The following is a 25627-nucleotide window of genomic DNA, read 5'->3' as shown; positions in this document are numbered from 1 at the left end:
TCAGCTTGTTTTCCACAGCAGATTGCTCAGATTCACATTGTGGAATACATGCATATGCAGATACTGAATCTGTTTTGCTAGGTTTAATAGTTATAGATCCCAAATCTCCAAGAACGTCAAAACAAAACAAAAACCATAGCCAACAATGTAAACAGAATGGTTTCCATTTTATTGTACAAAATCTCAGCCTTTAAAAAAAATACATAGTTTAGTTTGTTACTTACAAATCATATCCAAGTAATTAATAAAGACAATACCAATCACAAGCTGACATACAAAAATGTGCAATAAAACTGAGATAGATTTATATGAAACTCTACATAATATGAAAGCTGATCCTGACAATGCTTTTTTAAATATCATTTTAAGTCATTCTTTAGTAATAAGGAATTCCAAGTGTATCCAATACCATCTGAATTGCTTGCAGAGGATCAATAATCTCTTTTATATTATCTTTCCTTAAAACCCATTCTGGTCTCTGCCTGTAGGTTAAAGGGGAGGAAATTGTATTGAAAAAGCAGATGATTTTTTTTCTCTTTTAAGCACAGAAATTGAAAGATCAGGATTTCTTACCTTGAAACTATTGTTGTCCTTAGAGGAGTTGCTGGGACAGAGAAATGCCCATTTTTGTATGCGGCCAACTTCTGTTTGGCAAGCATTCTTCTTGCATCCATTTGATGTTTCCGTGCTGTGAGTTTAAACAGGCTCTGAAGGCGAGTAACTACTCGTGGGCTGCCTCGGATCTCCTAAAAATTAAACCACATTTTACAGTTAAATACAGTGTAATGCTTAGCTCAATGAAACCTGAAAGGAATAAACTTTTAGGAAACACATAGAAAAGCACCAGTTTTAATGGAAGTGATTAAGACCCCTCACCATCCAATCCTAGAGTGACACAGTTCCAAAGCTTGCCTGTCAAAGATCCTCCAACAGCACCATTGCTGTTCCCAAATATTAGGTCTCCAGCTTAGGTCCCCTGTCATTCTCAACAAAAGTAAAATGCATTTGGCACTAACTGGCTGTGTAAAATAGCAGCTTTAACACACTACCAGCCGTGTTTGTATATTAGGAGCCACTGTGGCAAATCTTTCCTGCTCATCCCTCACAAACGGGAAAACAATTTCACAATAGTTAATGATGGGATGGAGTGGAGAGCAACCAAAACTTACAGAAGCTCTTCTTGAGTCCTTTGAAAGAAGAGCAAGCAGGCAGCACGTCTTGGTAAAAATGCTTCCACCTTTCTCTGAAACTTTGTCACCAGCTCTCTCTCTGTACATCTGAAGTAGGTCCAGTAAAGTATCAACACAATTCTCCACTGTGTAAACAGCTTCAGTTGTCTTTTCATACTTGAAAAGAAAAACAGTTCTGGTTAAGTACTTTCCCTCCAACTTTGAGCAAAGAATTGTATTTGAGACAGTCCTAACAGACTTCTTACACTGGATATATAGCAAGTCTAAACAGACTTCTTACACTGGATATATAGTACAGTGTAAAGAAAATAGCAAAACAACACTGTGACGACTGTTAGTAGATTTGCAGGAAGGAGTGTCCTCACTCCTGCCCCATTCTGAATTGGAGCTCTCAAGTCCAAGAGCAGCGATCAAGAGCAGCTCTAAGCTCCAAATTCTGGCAATAAAAAGGGGACTGAGACCATTTAACAAAACTTGAAAATGCAGAAGTACCTTTGACAAATTAAGCAGGACCTGGACAGAATAACGTATGACATCCATGCTAGGGACACTGCGATTGCAACTCCGTATCAAAGTAAAAATAGTGGGTACTGCTTCATTCTGGACCATACTTTCACAGCAAACGGGTGATAGTCGGGTAACAACCTCTGGAGAGGGAGAGAGAAAGAAAGATAGATCAGCCTATTTTCAGGGTGGCAACAGTTGGACAAAATGCACCATGGAAATAGTGGCCAGTTCTCATTGACACACAGTAATTGAGATGGAGCTATGGTTCTCTATTGGGGGTCTGTGGCAACCATCAACTGTCAGGGGCAGCATGGCACCCAAAAGCACGTGTTTCCAGGCACCATGCAGGTCATGTGACTTGCACAAGTACACACCCAAATTCTGCACTGGGACATGTTGGAGGTTATGGTGGCACCATTCACATAACAAAAACCACGACAGAAATATCAACATTTTCAAAAGTAGGGGTCCATGGCATTGCTTTTGAAAAACAAGGGGTCTGTGGTACTTAGCTAATGGGGAACAACCAGGGTAGAGAAGTTTTGTGCTTCTCAGTGAATGAAGTGGGCTTGGATTGGATTGAATGCCATTCTACTCTGTTCAAACAATCCCATTTTCCACCACCCACTAGGAACACTGGTCCTTCCAATATGAAAGTACAGTGGTACCTCAGTTCTCAACCATAATCCTTTCTGGAAGACCATTTGAGTTCCAAAATGTTCAAAAATTGAGGTGCAAAGGGCTGCCTGCAAATTCAATTGAGAAAATGGAAAAACACACAGCAGAAGCTGTTCGAATTCCGAGGTGCGTTTGAAAACAGAAGCATTTATTTCCGGGTTTTCGACGTTCAGGTTCTGAAACATTCATCAATGGAGAAATTCGAGAACCGAGGTACCACTGTAATAGGCAGGTAATAATGATGGAATTCCACCACCACCCCATCTTTACTGCTACACCTTTTATGTTGGTAAATTTGTAGAAAGAATGGTATTTATGGTGTATTGGGAATTATTTTTAATCTAAAAAATACAAACCCAAGTCTTTTAAAGCTGCCAGAATGTAAGAAAAGTGTTTATATTTGAGAAGCCGATCAATGGCAAGTGCTGTTCTGTTGCATAGCTTCTTATCTTCGTTGCTTTCTTTATTGGCAATCGACAAGCTATCTCGCAGAGCTCTCGTTTTTGCTGTGTCAGTCTTCTTCCTACATGAATACCCTCTCCACAGTGACTTATGATGGATGAGGGTGGGGGCGAGGGGGAAGGGAAGGAAAGAGAGAAGAGAAAGCCTGTTACATTACGAAATATAATTTTATGGTTTTCCAACCAATTCTAACACAATATTTTGCATTCAGCGGCTTCCAGGCATCACTCCGTGATCAGAAGCAGAATAGAAAAGACGTGTTCATGTCTCAGCTGATTTTATTCTTATCTTTATCTTTTCCAGTGGTTTCTAGAATGTTTGCTTTCTGTTTACTAATGGGTTTTGACAATTAAAGCAGCAAAAAAATACAGAATATTCAGATTTTTAGATAAAAGGTGGAGAGTAAAAAACTACTCCAATTCCATTCGCCACAGTGAATAAGTGAAAGGAAAGTCCAAATGTAGATGTTAAGAATGGAGAGATGCACCCCATTAGAATCGATAAGCATATCATTCCTGCTGTGGCAATATTCCCATCATCCTTAGCAAACGCAGGAAGCTGCCTTCTATCAAGTCAGGCCATTAGCACATCTTGCTCCTCGGAAGAGAATACCAAAGGCTGGTAGTGACTCCTGTTTCAGACAGGGGTCATATACAGCCCACCTGAAGATGTCAGGGGCTGACTGTGGGCTTTTTGTATTCAAAGCTCTATCACTAAGCTCTCACACATAAGAATAAAACAAGGCCTTAAATATAACCATATGACTCAATAAAACAGAAGCAGTCTCTTTAGGACCTTGGTTTACCTGAAATTTAGTTACTCCATTGATTAGGGCTTTTTGGTTCATGCCTTCCTGAACTGCATTTGCAGCTACATTTCTGCAGCTCTTCCATCTCCTCACCCTTCTTTGTATTTTAATAATATTCTCACGATCTTGAAGGTATCTCCTCCTCTGCAGTTTTGCTCGATACCACCTCTGCTTAAACACACACAGGACAAAGAGAAAAATATTTTCTTGCTAAGATTACCTACACATTTTTAAAGGAATTAAAGAGATGGTCTTGATGGAACTTGGAACTTCAAGACATATGTAAGTACAGTGATACCTCGGGTTAAGAACTTAATTCGTTCTGGAGGTCCATTCTTAACCTGAAACTGTTCTTAACCTGAGGTACTTTAGCTAATGGAGTCTCCCGCTGCCGCCGCACTGCAGCAGCACGATTTCTGTTCTCATCCTGAAGCAAAGTTCTTAACCCAAGGTACTATTTCTGGGTTAGCAGAGTCTGTAACCTGAATCATCTGTAACCCGAGGTACCACTGTAACATGAACTAATAAAAAAGACTGAGCATTTTCAAGAACAGAAGAGGCACTTGGTAGAAAGAAGCTCCTAGAGCAGTGTTTCCCAACCTTGTGCCTCCAGCTGTTTTTGGACTACAATTCCCATCATCCCTTGCCACTGGTCTTGCTAGTCAGGGATGATGGGAGTTGTAGTTCAAAAACAGGTGGAGGCACAAGGTTGGGAAACACTGTCCTAGAGTAATACATTTGTTCTAAAAGCTAACCTGAATGTACAGAACTGAAGAGAGCTGCAAGTGTGCTTGCTTCGAGTGAAAAGCTCTGTAAGCCCTCTGAATTCTAACAGCAGCAAGATGATGATATGCAGCAGCTGCAAAACGAAGGAGAAAACTCTGCCGGCTCTGTGCAAAACCATAAGGGGCGGGGGGGGGGGGGGAGACACACATAAAGAACAATTAAAATGTATAAAACGGCATCACAGTTGTAACAGCAGTAAAAAATATTTATAAATGTATCACAGTTGGTATAATACTAAAAGTAAAAGTTACTTCTTGGTGAACACTCATTAATAATCTGTACAGCTGGCCTAAAACATTACCATGGAAGAGGTTGGGAGGGGGTGTTCCACAGCCATGGGGAACACCACAAAAAGGTTGTGTCCACCCCATCTTTGCCTGGTAGTCATGCAAGCAAGGCCCCTGTACCAATCTTGAATCCCTGGGTCATATGGGCATAGATAGTTCTGTAAGGACCTTAATCCAAAACTGTAAGGTCATTGCCAGGCAATTTGACTACCAGCAGTAGACATGTATCTCAAATATATCTCTCCACCCCCATCATTCAGCCCAGACTCTGAGGGCCTTCTGGCAGTTCCCTCACCTCAAAAAGTGAGGTTACAGGGAACCAGGCAGAGGGCCTTGTCGGTAATGGCGCCCACCCTGTGGAACGCCTTCCCATCAGATGTCAAGGAAATAAACAACTATCTGACTTTTAGAAGACATCTGAAGCCAGCCCTGTTTAGGGAAGTTTTTAATGTTTGATGTTCTATTGTGCTTTTAATTCTGTTGAGAGCCGTGCAGAGTGGGGAGAAGTAATTAATAATAATAATAATAATACCCAAGGAACTTGAACAAGAAAGTTGCAAACCAACTTGCTCTAACAAAAACTAGAAGTTCCCCCTGCACCACTACCACTTTTGGTTACGGCTTTCACTTCCGCTTCTGAATCAGTAGAAAAAATTTCACAAGATCTAGACAAATTTAAGCACTTTTTAAAAATACCTTAGATTTTGATAAAAGACAGATTTGGGGCCGTTGCTTCAAGCTATTTTGTATAGAAAAACACACAGTATCTCCTTTTGCTGGTATACTATTTTGTTCCCAATAGAAGATAGAAAACCAGCAGGACAGAAAAAAGCACAGAATGAGGTTTAGGATTCAAAGAGGAAAAGAGCATATTCATTATAATAAGAATCTAGCCATATTGCCCACCCTGCTTTTGACTCAAAGGAGTGGTTCTTGTGAACATATATTACAGGAATCAGTAACAAGTAATGTTGAAGTAAGTATACCTAAATACCTGGATACTTTTCAATCTGCAGAGCCTTAGATGTTCAAGGAAACTCCTGACTGTAGCTTGCATAATGATGATGCTCTTCAAAGTTTGCAAATAAGCTACTCTTTGGTGTTTCATAGCCAGGTAAGACCGATAACGCCGCTGTATTAAAAGTGCAGCTTCCCAGTATTTCTGGTATTGTTCTATGGCTTTATTTGTACGGCGATGAGTCTGTACCGCAGTAGCTGCTGTTCTGAGGCGAATAAACTTTCTACGAGCCACAGTCATGCGAATGAAGGACTGAATCTTTCTGGCCGCGCGAATTTCCTTTGCCTTTCGGCGTGCTACCCTTCCACGATAGGCAGACTGAATAGTTATCACAGCCCCGCGTATCAACTTGTAATGTCTGCGCTGGGCATGCATTCGATAGAGAGACTGGATGAGAGTTGCTGCGACGTGCGTAGCTTTCACTTCTTGCCGTGTTCTTAACTCTCCGTATGTGGACTGAATCATTACAGAAGAGTTCTTAATTGCCAGGTGTGCATTTTCCTGGTGTTTTCCCTTTAGGTAAGACCGGTAGGAATTTTGTATGGTGACAGCAGCACCTCTCAGCTTTTGGTAAGAGACCCTAGCCCTGTGCATTCTAAATGTTGCTTGAATTACCTTTGCTGCTAAGTGTTTGCGCTCAATTTCCTTCCTGATTTTAAATCCTCTGTAGAAAGACTGGACACAGATAACGGCTGCACAAACAGAAACGTATTCCTGAGCCAGCCTCCTTGCCAGAACTGATGCTCTGTACCGTCTCTGAAGGACTACAGCAGCTGCTTTCAAAGCAAGGTATCTCCTACGTTCTCTCTGCATTTTAAAATTCCGCTGAAGCACAATGGCAGCTTGGTGCCTTTGCTGACATCGTCTTGCCTTCATCCAGCGAAAAGCTTTCTGGATGCAAATGGCGGCACTTTTAGCAGAGGAATACTGCTGGGCTGCAGTTTTGCACAACTTATTGGCCCTGACTTGAACCTGTATAACTTTGGCTGCCCATTGTAATTTTTTGTAGGAACACTGCTGCCTGTGCCTTCTATAGTTACTCTGTATGACTGTTGCAGCATAATGTCGTTCCCTCAAGATGCATCGCACTTTCGTTCCTCTGTAAGCAGCCTGAAGAACTAAAGCAGAGTGGCGATATTTTAAGTAGAGTCCTCTAGCGTGTTTCATCTCACGGTATGCTCTATAATGCTGCTGTATGGAAACAGAAGCAAGCTTCACAGCTTGGTATCGAGTATAAGCTGTATGTCTTCTAAAGGCTGCTTGGATAACTGTAGCAGCTCCATGCATTTGGCTCACACATTTCCTGGCCAGCAGGCCTCTGAAGGCAGACTGTATTACGATGGCAGCTTTATAGAGATGGACATACTCTTCACGCTGCTGTTTAGAGAATACCATTGCTCGGTATTTCCTCTGAATCGTCACAGCAGCTGCCTTAAGAGAAGCAAACCTTTGCCTCTGAAGAAAAGTTCTGAATCGCCTTTGGATGGTGGTGGCAGCCATATGCATCCTTTGCAAATGGAGCCTCGCTTTCATGCCTCGGAAGGCAGCCTGTATTTGGATGGCAGAAGTCCTCATCTGCCTGTATTTGCGCATCTGAGCATTGCGACATTTAGAACCACAATACCACTGCTCAATCAGTTTTGCCGCTGCAGTTAGCTTCAGGAAAGATTTTCGCTGCCTGTACATTCGATAAAATGACTGAATAGAAGTTGCAGACTGGTGCAAAGCTTTTAGCTCCTGTCTAACTTTCATCCCCCTGTAGGCAGCCTGTAGTACAAGAGAAGCCTTCCTTAACTTGAGATACTTTTCCCGTTCCATTCTCCCTCTGCAATGAGCTCTGTAGTGCCTCTGAATTACAATTGCTGACAGTTTCATTGCCTGATATCTAACCTTACTCTGATGCATTTTAAACATGGCTTGGATAATAACTGCTGCTTGGTGCATGCGTTGAATTTCACGCCTTGCTCTTACGCTTCTGTAAATTGCTTGCATTTTAACAACTGCAACCTTTAAAGTGAGGTATTCCTGCCTTTCACTCCTGGCTAGGACAGCAGCACAATACCACCTCTGAACCTTAACAGCAGCCCTTCTTAAACTTTTAAACTTTGTTTGACTGATGTGCATCCTGAAATAGGACTGTATGACTACTGCAGCATGGTGCTGTCTTTGGATTGCCTTCCTCACAACCCTCCCTCTCCAAGCTGCCTGGAGTTGTACAATGCTATTGCGAAGCACAATGTATTCCTGCTGTTGTTTTCTGCCCAAATGTTTGGCTCTGTAATGCTGCTGAAGTGTCTGAGCAGCATTTCTCACCATCCTGAACTTTTTCAGAGCCATGTATCTCCTAAAGGCAGATTGTATTTTAATTGCGGCAGCATGCCAGCTCTTAATGCATTTCTTTACTTGCCAAGAACGCAGAGCTGCCTGCAAGAAAATTACAGCTGTTCTTGTCTTCAAAAACCTTGTTCTGATTTTGGAAGCCCTGTACCATCTCTGAATCACAAGGGTAGCTTGAATCAAAGCTTGGTATTTTCTTCTTGCAGCATAAGCCCTCAAAGCAGACTGGATCTTAACAGCAGCCATTTTCTGACACTTAAACATTTTCCGTACTTTATAGCCCCGGTAAGCTGCTTGCAAACACACAGCAGCCTTTTTTAGCTGCAAGAACTTCTGCCTCAGAAAATTTTGCTTTCTGTATGCACGGTAGTGTACCTGAATGACACCGGCAGCCCTGACTTGTCTACACAATAAACGAGCTTTCATTCCTCTATAAGCAGATTGCAGGAATATAGCTGCCGAACGTTTCTGCAAATATGTTTCCCTGTCAATTTTCCTCATCCTGTAAGCTCTGTAACACTTCTGAATAGCCATCACACACAGTCTTTTCCGTTTGTAAATGAATTTAGCTTTAAGACATCTGAACAAGGCCTGTATCTTGATAACACTGTGTCTGATATGTAAGTAATTGTTTCGATCTCTGGTCATCCTGTACCATGACTGAATTACAACTGCAGCTCTCTCCTTCTTTGCTAGTTCAATTGCTTGCAGTCGCTTCTCTATTTCAACTTTTGAATTCATTTTGCAGCCTTTCCATCTTCTAAATGCAGACTGAATCACAAGCGCTGACTGTTTCATCCTTTGATATTTTTGGCGATGGGCTTCTGCTATCAAAAAAGCCCTGAAGTGCCTCTGAATAGTGAGAGCAGCCCAGCAAACTTTTTTATAAGCAGCAACAGCAAGGAACTTTCTTATCCTTGCTTGCACAATAATTGTATATTGCCGAAGCTGCAAGTATTTTCTTCTTGCGTTGTATCTTCTCCAGTAAGTCTGGGGTGGAAAAAGTGACACACAGCTGTAAGAATCAGATTTCACAGCACGTTTACAGTTTTAATACAAGAGAAATGGGCAATTCTTTCTATGCATATATGGTGGACTCGAACAATAAAATTCAATATTCTATATAAAAGTATGGCATATAAAGTGTTCTAACAGTGAACCATATTTTACTTGGTTCTGAATTCTTATTCTGGGCAGAAATGAAATAGCACCTGGTAATCTCAATCGGCTAGGAAATGCAGTAATTTTGACATAGTAATTTCACATGAAAAGTCAATCATACCTGAATGACAACAGAAGATACTCTTTCAACTTCTTCCTGCTTTGTTTTTTTTAATTTCTGAAGTTTCACCTGGGCCATGTATCTTCTCCAATGTTTCTGAATTACAACTGCACCTTTTGATTTTTCTTCAAAAATCTGGCAAAAGAAAAATTCCACTGCTGATTAAATATGTCCATATAGCAGCAATAGATACTGTAGAATCACGTTCTCCGGATAATTTAGGAAACATGCAAAGTAACTCAAAGAAATACCTGTGCTAATCTTGTTTTCAATCTGTGTTCCCTCCATACTGACTGAATCAGTCGAGCTGCTCGGATCTCTTTAGAAAGATTTACAAGTCGCGAACAAAGAAATGACACATAGGCAATAACTACCTACAGAAAACCAAGAGAGCAGAGAACATACAGAAACTTAGAAAGTTGCGATAAAAGTAATTTGTGACTGAACAAGGCAATGGTGAATTGTAAAGACATGGTTGATTACCTTCTCATCAGGAATTGTATTAGACATGTCTGAATGGTGAATCATAGCAGGAACACCACCAAGGTCAGAAATTGCAGCATTAATCAGCTGGAAGTTTCTCTTCTCATTGTCAAGGAGTTCTTTATAAAGCACGGAAGAAGTTATAGCTTTATTTTAAAAAAAACAGAGAAAAAAGATTGAATTTATTAAGTCAAATAAAGTGGTAATAAGCATCTTCCCTCTGCCTTCAATAATCATTTAATGAACTCACTTTCATCAAAAGCTCCATTGAGTACAGTCAGAGAAGAATCAGACTCAGAGGAAGAATTTAGAGCAACTGTACCACTTTTGGTGCATTCTACTGTTAGAGTTGTGCGCTGGCAGATAGCTTCCAAAGGCACATAACATGGATGATAATGATGAATCAAATAACACAACACTCTTCCATCCGAGAAGGATACTGTAAAGTTTTCAACCTAGTTAAAAACACAAAACCAGTTAAGCAAATATTTTCTGCCAGTGGCTTCTCTATTTGAAGGTTTGTATCAGCATATCATGTGCTAATAAAGCTGAGTTCTAGGCCTCCATTTCTGAAATCGAGCATACTCAATAATGCATTCCTTTCTTCCGATGGCTTTTCTTTCTGAAAAGCATATCTAGAGGGAAAATACCCTTCCCACACCACAGTATTCAAAGTCTGAAAATTAATAACTTTAATACCCCTTGCTCTTTACAGCCAGATAATTGTGGTAATAATCTTCTTTTACTTGGGGTTCTCTAGGGCAGTGTTTCCCAACCTTGGGTCTCCAGCTGTTTTTGGACTACAACTCCCATCATCCCTTGCTAGCAAGACCAATGGTCAGGGATGATGGGAATTGTAGTCCAACAGCAGCTGGAGACCCAAGGTTGGGAAACACTGCTCTAGGGGTTATTATATTGGAACACTTACTGAAATTACAGTGGCATGAAATCTTCAAAAACAGTACTAAGCTAAAGTATAAATTTGTAGTGTACTAAAGAAAATCAGGTTAGGATCTGCTTGTCATGTTTGGTACAACAAACCATAAAAAAGATGTTCTATAAAAACACAGTACTTGGTGATTTACCTTCGGCAGCTTTCAGAATACAGTGGTGCCCGCAAGACGAACGCCTCGCAAGACGGAAAACCCGCTAGACAAAAGGGTTTTCCGTTTCGGAGGCGCTTCGCAAAACGAATTTCCCTATGGGCTTGCTTCGCAAGACGAAAATGTCTTGCAAGTTCCTGCGGGGTTTTTTCCCCTTCCCCCCCCCCTTTTCCTAAGCCCTAAGCCGCTTATCAGCTGATCCGCTAAAAGGCGCTAAACCGCTAATAGCGCTAATCCACTAAACTGTCAATGGGCTTGCTTCGCAAGACGAAAAAACCGCTATACGAAGAGCCTCACGGAACGGATTAATTTCGTCTTGCGAGGCACCACTGTAGTAAGTTCTAAGAGATGTGATTGGGATGGGCCACAGCTCAGTGGCAGTGCATCTGTTTTGCATGCAAAGGTCCCGGGTTCAATCCCCAACATCTCCAGGTAGGAACAGGAATGTCCCATCTAAAATCCTGGAGATCTGCAGCCATTCAGTGCAAACAATAGTGAGTTAAATGGACTGAGTTAAATGGTCTGACTCAGTACAAGGTCGTTTCCTACCATTTTCCAATTCTTTCCAAGAAGCAACTTGGACCATGAAACAAGTAAATTTATCCTTAGTGTTTGTCAGATTAGCTTTGATGCATCAACAAGAAGTTACCATTTGATATGGCCATCGTTGTAGATTTAAACAGTCCATCCAAATGTTTCCTTTAAACCAGTTTGTTGGAAAGGAAAGGGGAACATATTAATTTTGTCAGCACTGTTTCATAGGAACATATGTAAATGCCTAATGCCAGGTCATTAGGCACCCTCTCCCACAAAAGGATGAAATCCTAGCATCAATGAAGTTTAATAAGAAACAGGCAGGCAAGATTGCGGCAAGTACAGTCCATGCAGGATCATGACCCCATTATGCCATTTTTCAGTCATTTATAATGCAACATAATAAAAACATGCTGAACAGCCAAATAAATAAACATCTCCTTAAATCTCAGTCCCGCTGATTAAAACTGGCTTCCATCAATTAGTTGTGGTCTATCAAATAATACTTTCGTCCCTTGTTTGCTTATTGGGGAGGAAACAGAACAGAGATGATTATTGGGAAAGTTTTTACCTTGACATTGTAAAACCCACAGACAGTATTGACCCAATCCATCAGCATCTTTACATTTTCACTGCAGCTTTCGGATGAATAAAAGTTACTGCTGTCTTTTCTCACTTTGTTGGCAATACGAGATTCTAAAGCAGCAGACTTCACTTTTGTAACGTGCATGTTCTTCAAAAAATCAATTTCTTCTTTCAACTGATCCCTATCAAGGGAAACCTCCACCTTAACAAGAACAAATTTAAAATATTATTTCTAAAGATGAGGGTTTCTGATCTTTAGAGATATGTACGTAAATCACTGTATTTCTCAAAGCATGCTAAACAAATGACAAATAACAACTATGTTATCAGGACAATGCTAGCAGAACAAGTCCAATCATGTTTATTCAAATGCAACTCTCATTTAACTTAACGAAGCTTATTCTGCAAGCAGCAGGATGGGTTTTCCAGAAACCTTTGTTTTAGAAAATGAACTTATGAAACAGCGGTAACATTTTTCAGTGGAAAGATAAAGCACTGAAAATGTCCTGGCCCACATCACTGCTCTAAGGTGAATATAGCAATTGCATACTAAGGTGGAACATTTGGTGGGCAGGACAATGTCAATCCTGACAAAACACAAACTTGCTCTGGTTTAAAATTTGGAGATGGCTAAATAACATATGAAAGAAAATGTAAACTGGTTATGCACCTGTATAACCAATTTAAGATGAACAAGAACTCTTTCGACTCCACAGCACATTTTGTTATGTGATAAAATTAATCAAGACTATTTTCCATAATTAATTTCAATGCTCGTAAATTTGTTGATAGTATTTTTAAAGGCATCAGACCTCGATGTCTTCCCTTTTTTGATGCACCAGTTCTGTACATTTCATGTAACATTTCACATCACTACCAATTATAAAAGCATAGCTCATCTAACTATGTAAGACATACGGCCTTTTCTCCCACATATTCAGTGCTCCCCATCTTGCAACTTGTGTAGGGGTTACGTTCCAGGGATTGTGTGCAAAGCTGAAGCTGCATGTAGTTAAAACCCCAGAATCTCCCTAACAGCAGCATCTCTACCTTTCCAAAGCTGGTGTGACTTGGGCCCCCACGCAAGGCTCTCCACCTTGCTTACCGGACTCTAGGAGATCCTGCAAGATCTCACACAATAACCTCCTAGAACCCAGGAAGCAAGGTGGAGAAGCTTAAAAGCTCTTTCCACACTTTCTGTGATTTCACAATCACAATTTCTGTGATTTCAACAAGCTGGCTGCCAGCATAAAGCTGTGATTGTACAAGTTAAATGTATGGAAGTTGGGAGTCAACTGTACTGATGTTTTACTTTACATGCAGTTGGTGAGGTCATCTCTGTGCATTTGGTATAGGCATGGAATTGCTTTTGAGAACTGCCCTTCAGTAGTATTGGCTTCTATATACAGGCCATTTTTTATACAGCACCCCATTTTTTTGAAGATACAATATTGCAAGTCCTAGATGCATGCTACACATCTTCAATATATGTTGCAGAGATTAACTACCAAAAAATCATTATGCAATACCTGAAAAGCAAATACTATTTTCCACAGCAGTGCAAGTGTTTTCTCTCTATGCCGGTCCACAATATCCTTAGCGTCAATCGATGTACCTATAAATCAGTCAAATAGGTTACTGATTTGCAGCATCCACACATTTATTTTATAAGGGGACTACTTTCTACTTCGCTGGTACTTACCATGTTCATCTTCCAACTGTATTCCATGATCTTTTAGTACTTCAAAGGCAATCTTGACATTATGCATCTTTTGAAGTCTACTTATTGCAGGAACTCTTAATTTTTTGGAAAGACTCCAGTTTGACGACAGTAGTTCCAATGCTCTTCTGAAAATACAAAGATACCATGTTAAAAATATAGCCCATTTCCTCAAGTGAAATCCTTCTATAACTTCAGCAACAAAATGCAGTGAAGACTTACACTAGACGAATGCCACATTGCAAATCTGTGGCTAGATTTGTTACAGCAAAGTCAAACTCATCGAGTGGAGTCTGCACGTGATGAACTGGAAAGCCCAGGAAATATAGATGGCGAGAAAGATCACCTTCTCCACTTAGAAAATCTCGGGAAAATGCCAGCAGTATCTCTTTACTAGACTGGAGAAAAGGCAACAAATTACATTCATGCAAGATTATCAGTTCTGTGCGCACATCATGGGGCTCATTTTCAAGTAAACAGCCATAAGATTGTGCTGCAAGGCAAACAGGAATTCTCTTAACTTCCAGTCGTTTAACCCAGTCATAGACTTTAGTCACAAACATTAATAAGACTACTACCTACCACAGCCTATAAAAAGAAATTGCCAAATGCCTATTCCTCAGCTAATAAGCACACAAAATCAAGCTGCATTTGTTAATGGCAACTTAAAATTCCTGTTCCAGCCATAGAAGAAAATTACCACCTTGGGAAACAAATTTAAGTCTTAAAATTAGTATCTTGTGGCTTCCACATATATACACTCAAATCTACTAATCTTTTGTTTTTCTTATGTAACCCTGTGGTACTACTTCTTTTAATGGAAAATTCAATTTTAAAAAAAGATCTAATTATGCACAAAACAAAAATAGAGGCTTAAATTGGAATACCTTGAATTCTGCATTTTTACAAAAGAGGCAAGGATCATGATCAATAATTCTAGACAGCTTGGCACGATCAAGAAAGCAAACCAACAGAAGAAGTTTTTTCAGCGTAAATTTTGACAAAGCTTCTTCATGTCCTGTAAGAACAATATCAGATTGTATATAGAGCTGCATCTTAAAAAGTATAAAACAGATCATAAAACAGCAAGAAAAAAAACCTACCATCTCGATACAGGTGAGGCACACTTGGGTGTCTATATTCAGCTGCAATATCTGGATTCCACAACAGGCGATTAAGTATAAACATTGCCAGGCCCATTACATCGCTGTTGCTCTCTAAGGCAATTAGCTCACCATAGACTACCTTTCATTAATGAGAGAAAGAATATCCACTTTAAACAAAACAAAAACCTTGCAGCAATAAAATTCAGATCTTCAGAGCAGATTGATTAAAAGAACTATAGCAATATAATATTAATTATATTTCTCTTGACCACAAGTGATGGCAGATGACAGGCAAGCAGGTGCCGGGGGGTGGGGTGGCTTCATGGTTCCCCATCCTTCATAGTTGTCAACGTTTCTCTTTTTTAAAAGGGAAATGCCCTTATTCCAAATAGGATTCCTCGCAAGAAAAGGGAAAAGTTGACAGCTATGCATCCTTGCCTTTGAGTCATGAAATAAAGATAATATCAAAGTCTTAAGACCAGTTCTACTGATTACCGGCAGTCACTATCAGCAAGCTTTATGTCCCTAAGGCTGATTAATACAGATTCCAGTACAAATCTTAGCAATTCTCTACAAGAGAATATCTTGCTCAAAGAACACTTTGTAAACATTAAGAAAATACAAACTTACTTCCAGACCTATGCGCAACCATAGTGGGTTATAGCATAAAAGCCAGTTGAGGATTTTCTGTCTTTCACCTGCAATGGACACAGAAACAAAAGCAGGATAATATAAAAATCTGGAAAGGATGTTACCTAAGAATATACCGTGAAATTGCTATTATCAAGCTGTGGATTGTTGATTATAGAACTGAAGGCCATAAATAGACCTGGCCACGTTCTTGTATACAATTTCCCACCACAGTTCAATTTTTCTACATATGTGTAGGAATATCTGGAACACAGCTACATTCTTACCAATATCTTTCCAGAGATGTCTGTCCTTCCGAATTAACAAGTGTTTTGATTCAATTTCAATCTCCAGCCTTTTTATTGCTTTAACCATCTCGTTTGATGTAAATAAACGGCAAGCTGAGCGACGAAGTTTGTTCAGCTTGCACCGAGCTGTATAAGCTCTTAGGGATACTTCTTCTTTAGTTGGTGCTCTAGGAACACTTGGTTTATGAGACTCTGTTCCCAAGATAACGGACACCGCATTGACTGGAGAGAAAACAGTTGCAAGTGTTAAAATCTACTTGGTATTATAACTTTTGTTGTAATATGTTTGTAATTTTTTCTTGATTTCATTGAGGAGATAAAGAACTGTACAACTTTTAGAAGACATCTGAAGGCAGCCCTGCATCGATAGGTTTTTAATGCTTGATGTTTTATTATGTTTTAATATACAGTGGTACCTCGGGTTATACGCTTCAGGTTACATACTCCGCTAACCCAGAAATAGTGCTTCAGGTTAAGAACTTTGCTTCAGGATGAGAACAGAGATCGTGCTCCAGCAGCGCGGCAGCAGCAGGAGGCCCCATTAGCTAAAGTGGTGCTTCAGGTTAAGAACAGTTTCAGGTTAAGTACGGACCTCCGGAACGAATTAAGTACTTAACCCGAGATACCACTGTAGGCTGTAAGTCGCCCAGAGTGGCTGATGAAACAGAGCCAGTAATAATAATAACCTTTTTGTAAACCATTTTGAGGGTTGTTGGGGGGTTTTTTTTTACAATTGAGCGATGTATAAATTTTATGAAATAATTAAAATATAGCCTCCTTCCACAAAGTGCAGTTTATTTCACTGGTTGAATCAACTGGATCAAAATACTCATAGAAGCACAATGTTTTGATTGGGTGCGAAAGCTGAATTAATGGATTGTTCTTCCTTGCTGTAGGAAACTGGGCTTACTGGCCTCTTGACCCTGTGCCACCTATGATACTATGGTAATATTTGCAATCTTTGAAGAGAGTTCACACAAACTTTACCCAGTGTGCATCCAGGATTATACAAGCTCAAAGGAAAGGGTGCATTTATAAGTCATGGTAAACCACAGCTAAAGGTCTACACTGAACGTGCAGATCACTCACACTTCGCTACTGCCCACTAACAAGAAGGACAGGAGCAACATACCAAGATTCTTGGCTAAGGGTTTCACACAAACTAGGGATTATGGCTTGAAGCAGAACTAGCCAGTATTGGAAAGCCAAGAATGAAATTCCTTCAGTTGTTGCTAGCAGATGAGAGCAATGACCTTGCGTGCCAACTCTGAAACACTTGCTAAAAACTTCTATTCTGCCAGGCCTATGAAGGCAATTAAAGGGTATCTCACCCACAATGATCTATCGATCTTGGTTTTAAATTTCTTTTTGTTTTTAATTTGTTTTTATTTTTTTATGCTATTGTTTAGTTTTATGTTTTTATATTGTTGTAAACCACTGTGATATATCCATGATACAGCGGTATATAAATATTATTTTATAATAAATAAAGCAAGAAATGCTCCAATATGCTAACAGTGGAAGCACGCAAAGGGAGTGGCACTTTTTTGGCTGCACAATCAATTTTGTAAACTGAGTGAGATGACTGGTGGACAGAAGAGGCTGCAGATCTGCCACCCCTGACTTAGGAATTGATGGATTTAAAGCTTTCCAAAAAAGCAACACTGAATTACAGAAGCAGCACTTTGCATGTGAGCTTTCAAGTTAAAGCAGCTCTGTGCATATGAATGCAGAACGTCAGCTCAAATGAAATAGCACATCAGATTACATAAATTTATTTGATGTGATGGTCATTTATCAGTTTTAAGTAATTTTGTTATGTTTTATATTCCCAGTGGAAATAGTATTGTTTAATATTTATATTGACAAGTTAATTAATGAAAAGATTTTAAAGTAAGCAAACTGGATTGCTGAAGTCTAGAATAATTCTTATATATGTGAAACATTAAGACCCTGCAGATCTCTTTTACCTTGTGAAGTATCTGTTTTCACAGTGAAGTCATCAGGAGTAAGTACAAAATTCAACCACCAAGTAAAACCTCGTTGCTGTTTCTCTTTCCAGCACTCATTGTAAAACATGTTCTTGGCCGCAAAAGGCATTGGATGTCTAGGAATGTCTTTGAAAAAAGATTAAAAGTTACATTACATCTCAATTATGGACAGGTTGGATCCAGAGATCCATCCATGGAAGAAGGTAGGTAGGAGGTGACTTTCACAGTGAGGAACCCTGCTCAGTGCGGCGCAGGGGCTGAGACACCTTTTCCAAGGGCAGCACAACAGCAATGAAAACATGTATTAATTTTCAGGCTTTTACTTTTGGAATATGCCTATACTCTGAAGTTGTACGGATCAATCTAATTTCAGCTAAAATATAGCAAATGTGTTGAAACTGCCACTTGCACCAAGAGACTTTTCATGGAGAATACAGAGCACAAAGAATTTATTTTCACCTGTTTTTAAAGGTTTCACAAACGTCAGCTGAGACTGTGCCACTGGAATAATGTTCTTTGTTTTCCTACCAGTCCTCCATTTTTTAGATAAGGAACCTGAAAATTAGAACAAGAACGAATTGTAATGTTATGAAGAACACAACAGAAAGAGACAACAAGAGGGGGGAAAGAGAATGGCAGAAATATATTACTAGATTCCTCTGGAAGGGGAAGAAACCAAAAAAGAAAGCGGTGGATTTTCCTTGCCGGATTTAGTTTATGCGGGTTAAACGAATGGATATTATTTAAAAATATTGATGGTTTATTAGACCTATTTGGCTGGCATGCATATCAGTGGTACGAGAGGGTTAAAGTTTATAAAGCTTTTTTGAACCATGTAGTAAGCAAAGCGTATGGGAAAAATATAAAAAAATCATTAGAACAAAAAACACCATGGTGGCTTTCACCACTGGAGGCGATGTCTGTAAAAAAAATTAACATGAGAAATGATTGGGTATCTTATAAATAATTATTAATGGAAATAGATCGTGAGTTGAAATTAAAGAGGTTTGAAGAGGATTATTTAAGATATATTTAAGATGGATATATAAAGAAAGGTTTCTTTAATGAAACCTCTAAATTTGAAAAGGAGCTGTTAGAAAATAAGACTAAATTACTTTCAAACATGTAAAAATTATTCTTAGAATGGTATACAAAAGACAAACAGGTCAAATCAATGATGATACAGTGGGCGAGAGATTTTGAATATAACATACAATTGGCAGAATGGGAGAGGTTATGGAATCAGGATTTAAAGTTCACAGCATGCTATACTTTGAAAGAAAATTATATGAAAATTATGTACCGTTGGTATTTAACCTCTAGTAAATTAGCTAAAATGTATAAAGCAAGATCAAATGAATGCTGGAAATGTAAAGAGAAAGAGGGCACCTTACATGTGGTAGACTTGTAAAGTAGTAAAAGAATTTTGGGAGATGATATATAATGAATTGAAAAAAATGTTTAAAATAAGCTTTTCTAAGAAACCAGAAGCTTTTCTCTTAGGAATTCTAGGTGCCAAGATTCCAAGGGACTAGAAGAGACTATTTATATATGTGACTACTGCTGCCCAGACAATATTAGCCCAGAGATGGAAAGAAGGCATGGTCCCTACCAGAGAAGAATGACAGATTAAACTGATGGACTACTCATAAATGACAAAATTTAGGAATCAAGAAGACTAAATGTGCTGACTCAATGTCAAATGCAAGCAATACGCTTTAGGCCTATCAAATGAATGTAATTTGTTCGAAGAGCAGCTATAAATGGTCACAGTTGGTCTTTATCACCAATCCATGGCAAATATTTTATTTTACATATCCAAATAAACAGAAGGTTAAATTACCTGGTTTCTTTTTCTGACTTTGCTTCTCTCCGGCCACACATTTGGGATTCGATGCTTTCAAAGCACTACAATCTTCATTTTCCACAAAGGACATCATTTTTTTTCTTGCAAAGTTCTCCACATATTTACCACTTTCGCTATTAGTATCTTCTAAATATTCTCCACTTTTTCTTTTATGACTATGTGACGTTCTTCCTAAGCAAGCTGAAGCTGTTTCAATTTTGTGATCTGTAACTTCGCCTGAGAGAGGTTCTATAACTGGAAGTTCTGGTAACATTTTCATTTTTGCTGTTTCAGGAACATTATCCACAGATCGCTGAATTGCATTAGAAAGGCATTTTCTAGATTTTGGTTTTAATAAGTTCCTTCCTTGCCCCTCAGGACAACCTGACTTACTTTTAGTAACTGTGTTGCACAACAGAGGCCTTTTTTTACCATGTTCTTTCTGGAAGCAGCAAATTTGATCTGGGTCATTTTTCTTGCACCCACTTGCATTTCGTTCAAACTTTTCAAACTGAAATGCTGCATTTTTTTTACTGCGTGCATCATTAAGTTGCTTGCTTGAAAAACGGGACTCCACAGGAAAAGTAAAAATTTGCATTCTTTCCTTCTGTTGTGAACAAATTGTGTAAGATCCCAAACTCGAAGAATGCGACACCGATTTATGTGCTTGTGCAGTTGGTTGAATAACTATTTGATTCTCTTTTAAAAACTGATCAGGTGAAAGAACTGGCACCCTTGTAGCTATAGCAGGCTCTTCACAAAGTTCATAGCTACCATGTACAAAAGAATCAGGGCTTAAAATTTTCCTGTGATTCAAAGGAAAGATTTTCAGATTTTCTGGTGTGCAAACTGAAGATGTGCTTGAACTTTCCACTTTCACTGAACTAATATGTCCACTTTCCAATTTGGTTTCCACAAGATCGTCACACTTTGGCATAACAGTACAGGTCTCTTTTGTATCCTGCTGTAATTCATTATATGCTGCTGTACCAATAACAAAATATGGAATTGATCTCCCCATTGAAAGAGGGGGGTTAGTGACATGCTGCTTTTCTTGCACTATGGGATCAGTTGGAGAGTGTAAGAAGCTATTTTCTAAGATTACACTGTTCCCACTAGGTGAAATGCTGCATCCATTCACTTCCAAGTTCTCACAGGCTTGGAGAGGGCTTCTAACTCTTCCAGTTTTTTTGGACATCTGAAAAGTTTCATTTATATTTTTGATTATGGGAAGTTTCTTCTGATATTGCCGCGAAGGGGCTCTCTTTTTAACTGTATCCCAAAGACTTTTCTGAAAATGACACCAACACAAATATCCAGTTATTACCATGCATATATTGAGAGCCCTTATCAGCTACGTAACCCTTCCTCTTCCTCACTGTATAAATAATGCTGCTCATAGCCTACTTAATGCTGAGAAATACAGGCGTCCCCCCACTTATGCAATGTTCCAGGGCCTTGCACGCATAAGGAAAATTGCATTATGTGAGCAACACCCTCTAAAAGCCTCTCTATGCTCATTTCTTTCCTGCTCTCCAGCTGTCTGTCCATACAACTCTCTCTTCAACTAGAGTTGAAGCTCTGGGGCTGGCTGATGGATGTGTGGAAAAGAGGCTGCTGCTGATGTACTATCACACATGTTAGCTGCTAGTTGGGGAGGCTGAGCAGCCAAAGAAAAGTGCCACTGCGCCTCCAGTCCCTTTGGGGCTTTTTCCTCCCTCACTGTAGTCCTCTTCAGCTCCTTGCATGCCATAAGGACTCTCCAGCTCTCTCCCACCATTTCCTGGTTTGAATCTACAGTGGTACCTCTGTTTATAGACAGGATCCGTTCCGGAGGCCCGGCTGTATCGCAAAAAGTCCATAACTGGAGGTGCCCTTCTGCACACGCATGTGGCGCCATTGAGCACTTCTCCGCATGCAGCGAAACCGGAAGATTACATATCCAGAGGGATACGTAACCCAAGGTACTGTATTTATTTAATTCCCATCGCCACGCATGTGTAGTCGCACGCATGTCAATCGCATGTAAGTGGAGGGGCACCTGTACTATTTTTTCCAGCAAATATCAGTAGTGACACAACTTTGCAAAGTAAAAGGAAATAAGAAGCCATGAAGAGCCCATGTATTGTCATTTTAAAAAAAATACTCAGAATACATACAGGTACCATCGCTGCATATTTATTCACACTGGGCATTTTTAATAGTGTAGATTTCAGAACATCTGGCAATGCTAGGGATGGTTAAAATCAAACCAAGGAAGGTATACCAAGAATTAAGCAAGGGACACTGAAAGAGACCTAGGGAGACTTTCCAAAACCTTGTACCTCACAGATCTATTACCTATGGAAACCTCTGACAATACCACATCAGAAAGTTTAGCTTCTGCAACTTCAACATTCACTGCACAAGATATCCTACCAGTAGTTCACAAAGAGGCATTTTCAATATACTACAGCACTTGTATAACTGGATGGTCACTTTGGAAGCCAAAGCAGACTGGAAAAGTTTTTTTTTAATGCATATATATGTTCCATACCTTTTTCTTTGTAGACTGCTCAGCAGAACCCAGCAAAACTGCTTGATGTTTAACAACATCATTTACAACAAAAGTTATGAGCTCCCGCACTTTGCCACCTTCCAGTGGTGTCCACGTTACTGAAATTAATATTCTCTCTCCAGACTGCAAAAGAAAAGCATGAAACATAGAAAGATGGTATATTTCCTTTGACAGGCAACTGCAGGACTTCTCAATTCACAATCTCTTTCCATTTCTGTGTACGCCACAAATGATGTCTACATATTTTTGCTAGATTGCATCCCCCCATCAAATAACGTATGAGCCATATATGAATGTGGTTAGTATTTTGCAGTAGTGCAATGCTGCACCTGCAGAGATACAAAGGCTACAGTGGGCAGAAAAAGAATAGCATAGAAAAGAAGTTGATACAACAATATTAGCCAGTAACCTGTTCACAATACCAGGTTTAGGACCTCACCTTGAATCAGAAAAAGACCAGTTAAACCACAGTACAACTCTTCAGTCAATGCAGAAACACACAAGAAAAATGGTACATATACACACTAGAGATCTCATATCCCCAGAACACTTATCTATGTGGACCCCAAACATTAGAAATTGAAAGCTTAAACCACCCATCCCAAATCAGGTAAGGTAGACAGACTTTTTTCCATTTTCCTAATAAGTGGTTTATCTCGTTATGCTATAAAATCCTTTAGCAAACTCTCCTAAAATCTATTGGGCACATTCCTTACGGCTAAAGATACTCTGCAAATACGTAATCACACTATAAAGATATATGCATTACCCTATTTCATGCAATGATATTCTATTGTACATCATCCTTGGTAAGAACTGCTGATAAATCTTCTCTGAATATCCTAGTATTCTCTTTTGATTTAACATACCGTACATTTGTCACCTTGAGTAAAGTTTTGTCTGTAGAAACAACTGATTGTTGTTAAAACACTAGTACTATTACTACTCTGCAGTGAAAAGTTCCAGGGTGTTACAAGTGTATACAGGGCCGGATTTAGGTCTGATGAGGCCCTTAGCTACTGAAGATAATGGGGCCCTTGATGTGTCCAGCTGTCCTTTGTAAACAACAAATTGTTGATGTTTTTTGTGCTGAATATATGCTATAAGGTAATTTATGGACCTAATAGGTATCTAAAGCCATTTGCACATAACAAATAGGAGCCTACACAACACAAACACTGTTGATGTAGGTTTTATTCTATTTTTTATCTTATATTTTGGAAATGTACATCCAGTTTTCTTTTCCTTTATTTTTTGGGGGGGGCCCCAAGAGAGTGGGGCCCTGAGCTATAGCTTGTTTAGCTTATATGTAAATCCAGCACTGAGTGTGTACCTGGACTCACATGTGCACAGCCAGCACTCATACATGTTCGTATATACACAGCTGACAGGTTTAGGATTTCTTCACTTAAAATCATATGCAAAGTTACACACACCCACACACAAATATGTATGTGTGTGTGTGTGTGTATATATATATATATATATATATATATATATATATATATGTGCATATATATGTGTGTGAGAGTGTGTGTGTATGTGTATATATATTTATATATATATATATATATGCAAACATATGCAAAGTTACACACCCACAAATATATATATATATATATATGTGTGTGTGTGTGTATATATATGTATGTATGTATATGTGCATATATATGTGTGTGAGAGAGAGTGTGTGTGTGTGTATATATATATATATATATATAAGGTAAAGGTAAAGGTACCCCTGCCCGTACGGGCCAGTCTTGACAGACTCTGGGGTTGTGCGCCCATCTCACTCAAGAGGCCAGGGGCCAGCGCTGTCCGGAGACACTTCCGGGTCACGTGGCCAGCGTGACATCGCTGCTCTGGCGAGCCAGAGCCGCACACGGAAACGCCGTTTACCTTCCCGCTGGTAAGCGGTCCCTATTTATCTACTTGCACCCGGAGGTGCTTTCGAACTGCTAGGTTGGCAGGCGCTGGGACCGAGCAGCGGGAGCGCACCCCGCCGCAGGGATTCGAACCGCCGACCTTTCGATCGGCAAGTCCTAGGCGCTGAGGCTTTAACCCACAGCGCCACCTGCGTCCATATATATATATATATATGCAAACATATGCAAAGTTACACACCCACAAATATATATATATATATGTGTGTGTGTGTGTGTATATATATATATATGTATATGTGTGTGTGTGTGTGTGTGTGTGTGTGTGTGTATATATATATATATATATATATATATATATACATATTGTGTGTGTGTGTATACAGTAGATATATATACATATACAAAGTTACACAAACACAGACACATATATATTACACACGCGGAGCTCCGTCCCTACTTGAAGCCTTCCTTCGCAGGGGCAGAGCTTCCGACAGGCCAGCAAGAGGCCCGAGCAGGGACGCCCCCTGCCCACCTTCCTTGATCGTTCCCCCCGCCGCCGCCGCCGCCGCCCTCCTCACCTGCAGCAGCCAGTGGCGCGGCTCCTGCACGGCGAAGCCCTTGGCGGCGGGCGGGGGTCTCCCGACGAGCACGCGGACGGGCTCGGCGTTCGGGTTCTCGAGAGCCAGGCGTCGGAGGCGCGACGTGCCCACGCGGACGGGGCCGAAGCTGAGCAAGGGCGCCGGCGAGAAGGGGACCAGCGTCAGAGCGGCGTCGGCCTCCTCTTCGCCGCCGTCCCCTTCGCCGGACGTAACCCAGCGCCGCCGCCGCCGCCGCGGGCCGCCTGGACTCGCCCTCCGGAGCCCCGTCGCTCCCCCGTCCTGCCTCGAGACGGCCATCGCTCCGTCGACCAAGGTGGGTCCCCGCCTCCTCGTCGCCGCCGGTTCCTTTTCCCCCTCAGGAAGACGGTCAAGGCCCTCTCTCCCCTCCCCTCCCCCCCGCAACCCGACAATAACAATGATCCTCGGCAGTTAGGAGTCCCAACCGCCAGTCCCGAATTTCAAACCCGGCCGCCCCCACCAATCAGGGCGACGTCCGTGAGAAACGCGAGGCCAATCGCCGCACGGAACGTCCCCGCACCCAATCACTGCGCGCGCCGTTCCTTTGAAACTGACGCATGCGCGGGGCGGGAGAGTGCGCTCACAATAGGCTGCCGTGGCATCCCTAGCATCGAGTAGGGAAACGGGGGAAATTATTTTTGTTGTTGTTGTTGTTAGTTAATAACTATATACAATTGATTGTACTAATATTATATTATAATATAATAATGTATTAGAATAATATATATTAAAAGGTAAAGGTAAAGGTACCCCTGCCCGTACGGGCCAGTCTTGCCAGACTCTGGGGTTGTGCGCCCATCTCACTTAAGAGGCCAGGGGCCAGCGCTGTCCGGAGACACTTCCGGGTCACATGGCCAGCATGACATCGCTGCTCTGGCAAGCCAGAGCCGCACACGGAAACGCCGT

The 25627-nt window shown here is 40.5% G+C and overlaps 1 protein-coding gene across 2 annotated transcripts; it reads right to left on the bottom strand.

Moving 5' to 3' along the window:
- Positions 1-148: 148 nt before the first annotated feature.
- ASPM (assembly factor for spindle microtubules) lies at positions 149-25000 on the bottom strand (the record flags this gene model as incomplete). Of its 2 annotated transcripts, XM_079980993.1 has the most annotated exons (25): positions 149-482; positions 574-746; positions 1170-1346; positions 1683-1837; positions 2732-2924; positions 3643-3813; positions 4401-4535; positions 5713-9063; positions 9356-9490; positions 9607-9729; positions 9839-9984; positions 10089-10293; positions 12047-12262; positions 13590-13675; positions 13763-13908; positions 14003-14178; positions 14668-14798; positions 14884-15025; positions 15517-15584; positions 15804-16046; positions 17795-17941; positions 18275-18370; positions 19659-20952; positions 22198-22341; positions 24683-25000. In XM_079980993.1, the coding sequence occupies 25 exons, from the start codon at positions 24998-25000 to the stop codon at positions 377-379; spliced, it is 8277 nt and encodes a 2758-aa protein (XP_079837119.1). In that variant the 3' UTR covers positions 149-376. The 2 variants fall into 2 exon arrangements, 1 of the variants encoding a protein (XP_079837119.1); XR_013840014.1 differs by lacking the exons at positions 149-482; positions 574-746; positions 1170-1346; positions 1683-1837 and having other exon boundaries at positions 2786-2924; positions 5705-9063.
- Between the last annotated feature and the right edge of the window lie 627 nt (positions 25001-25627).

Source organism: Podarcis cretensis (assembly GCF_951804945.1).
Source record: "Podarcis cretensis genome assembly, chromosome: 6".
Lineage (NCBI taxonomy): Eukaryota > Metazoa > Chordata > Lepidosauria > Squamata > Lacertidae > Podarcis > Podarcis cretensis.
The sequence above is the reverse complement of the archived record's forward strand: the minus strand, read 5'-3'. Positions and strand labels throughout refer to the sequence as shown.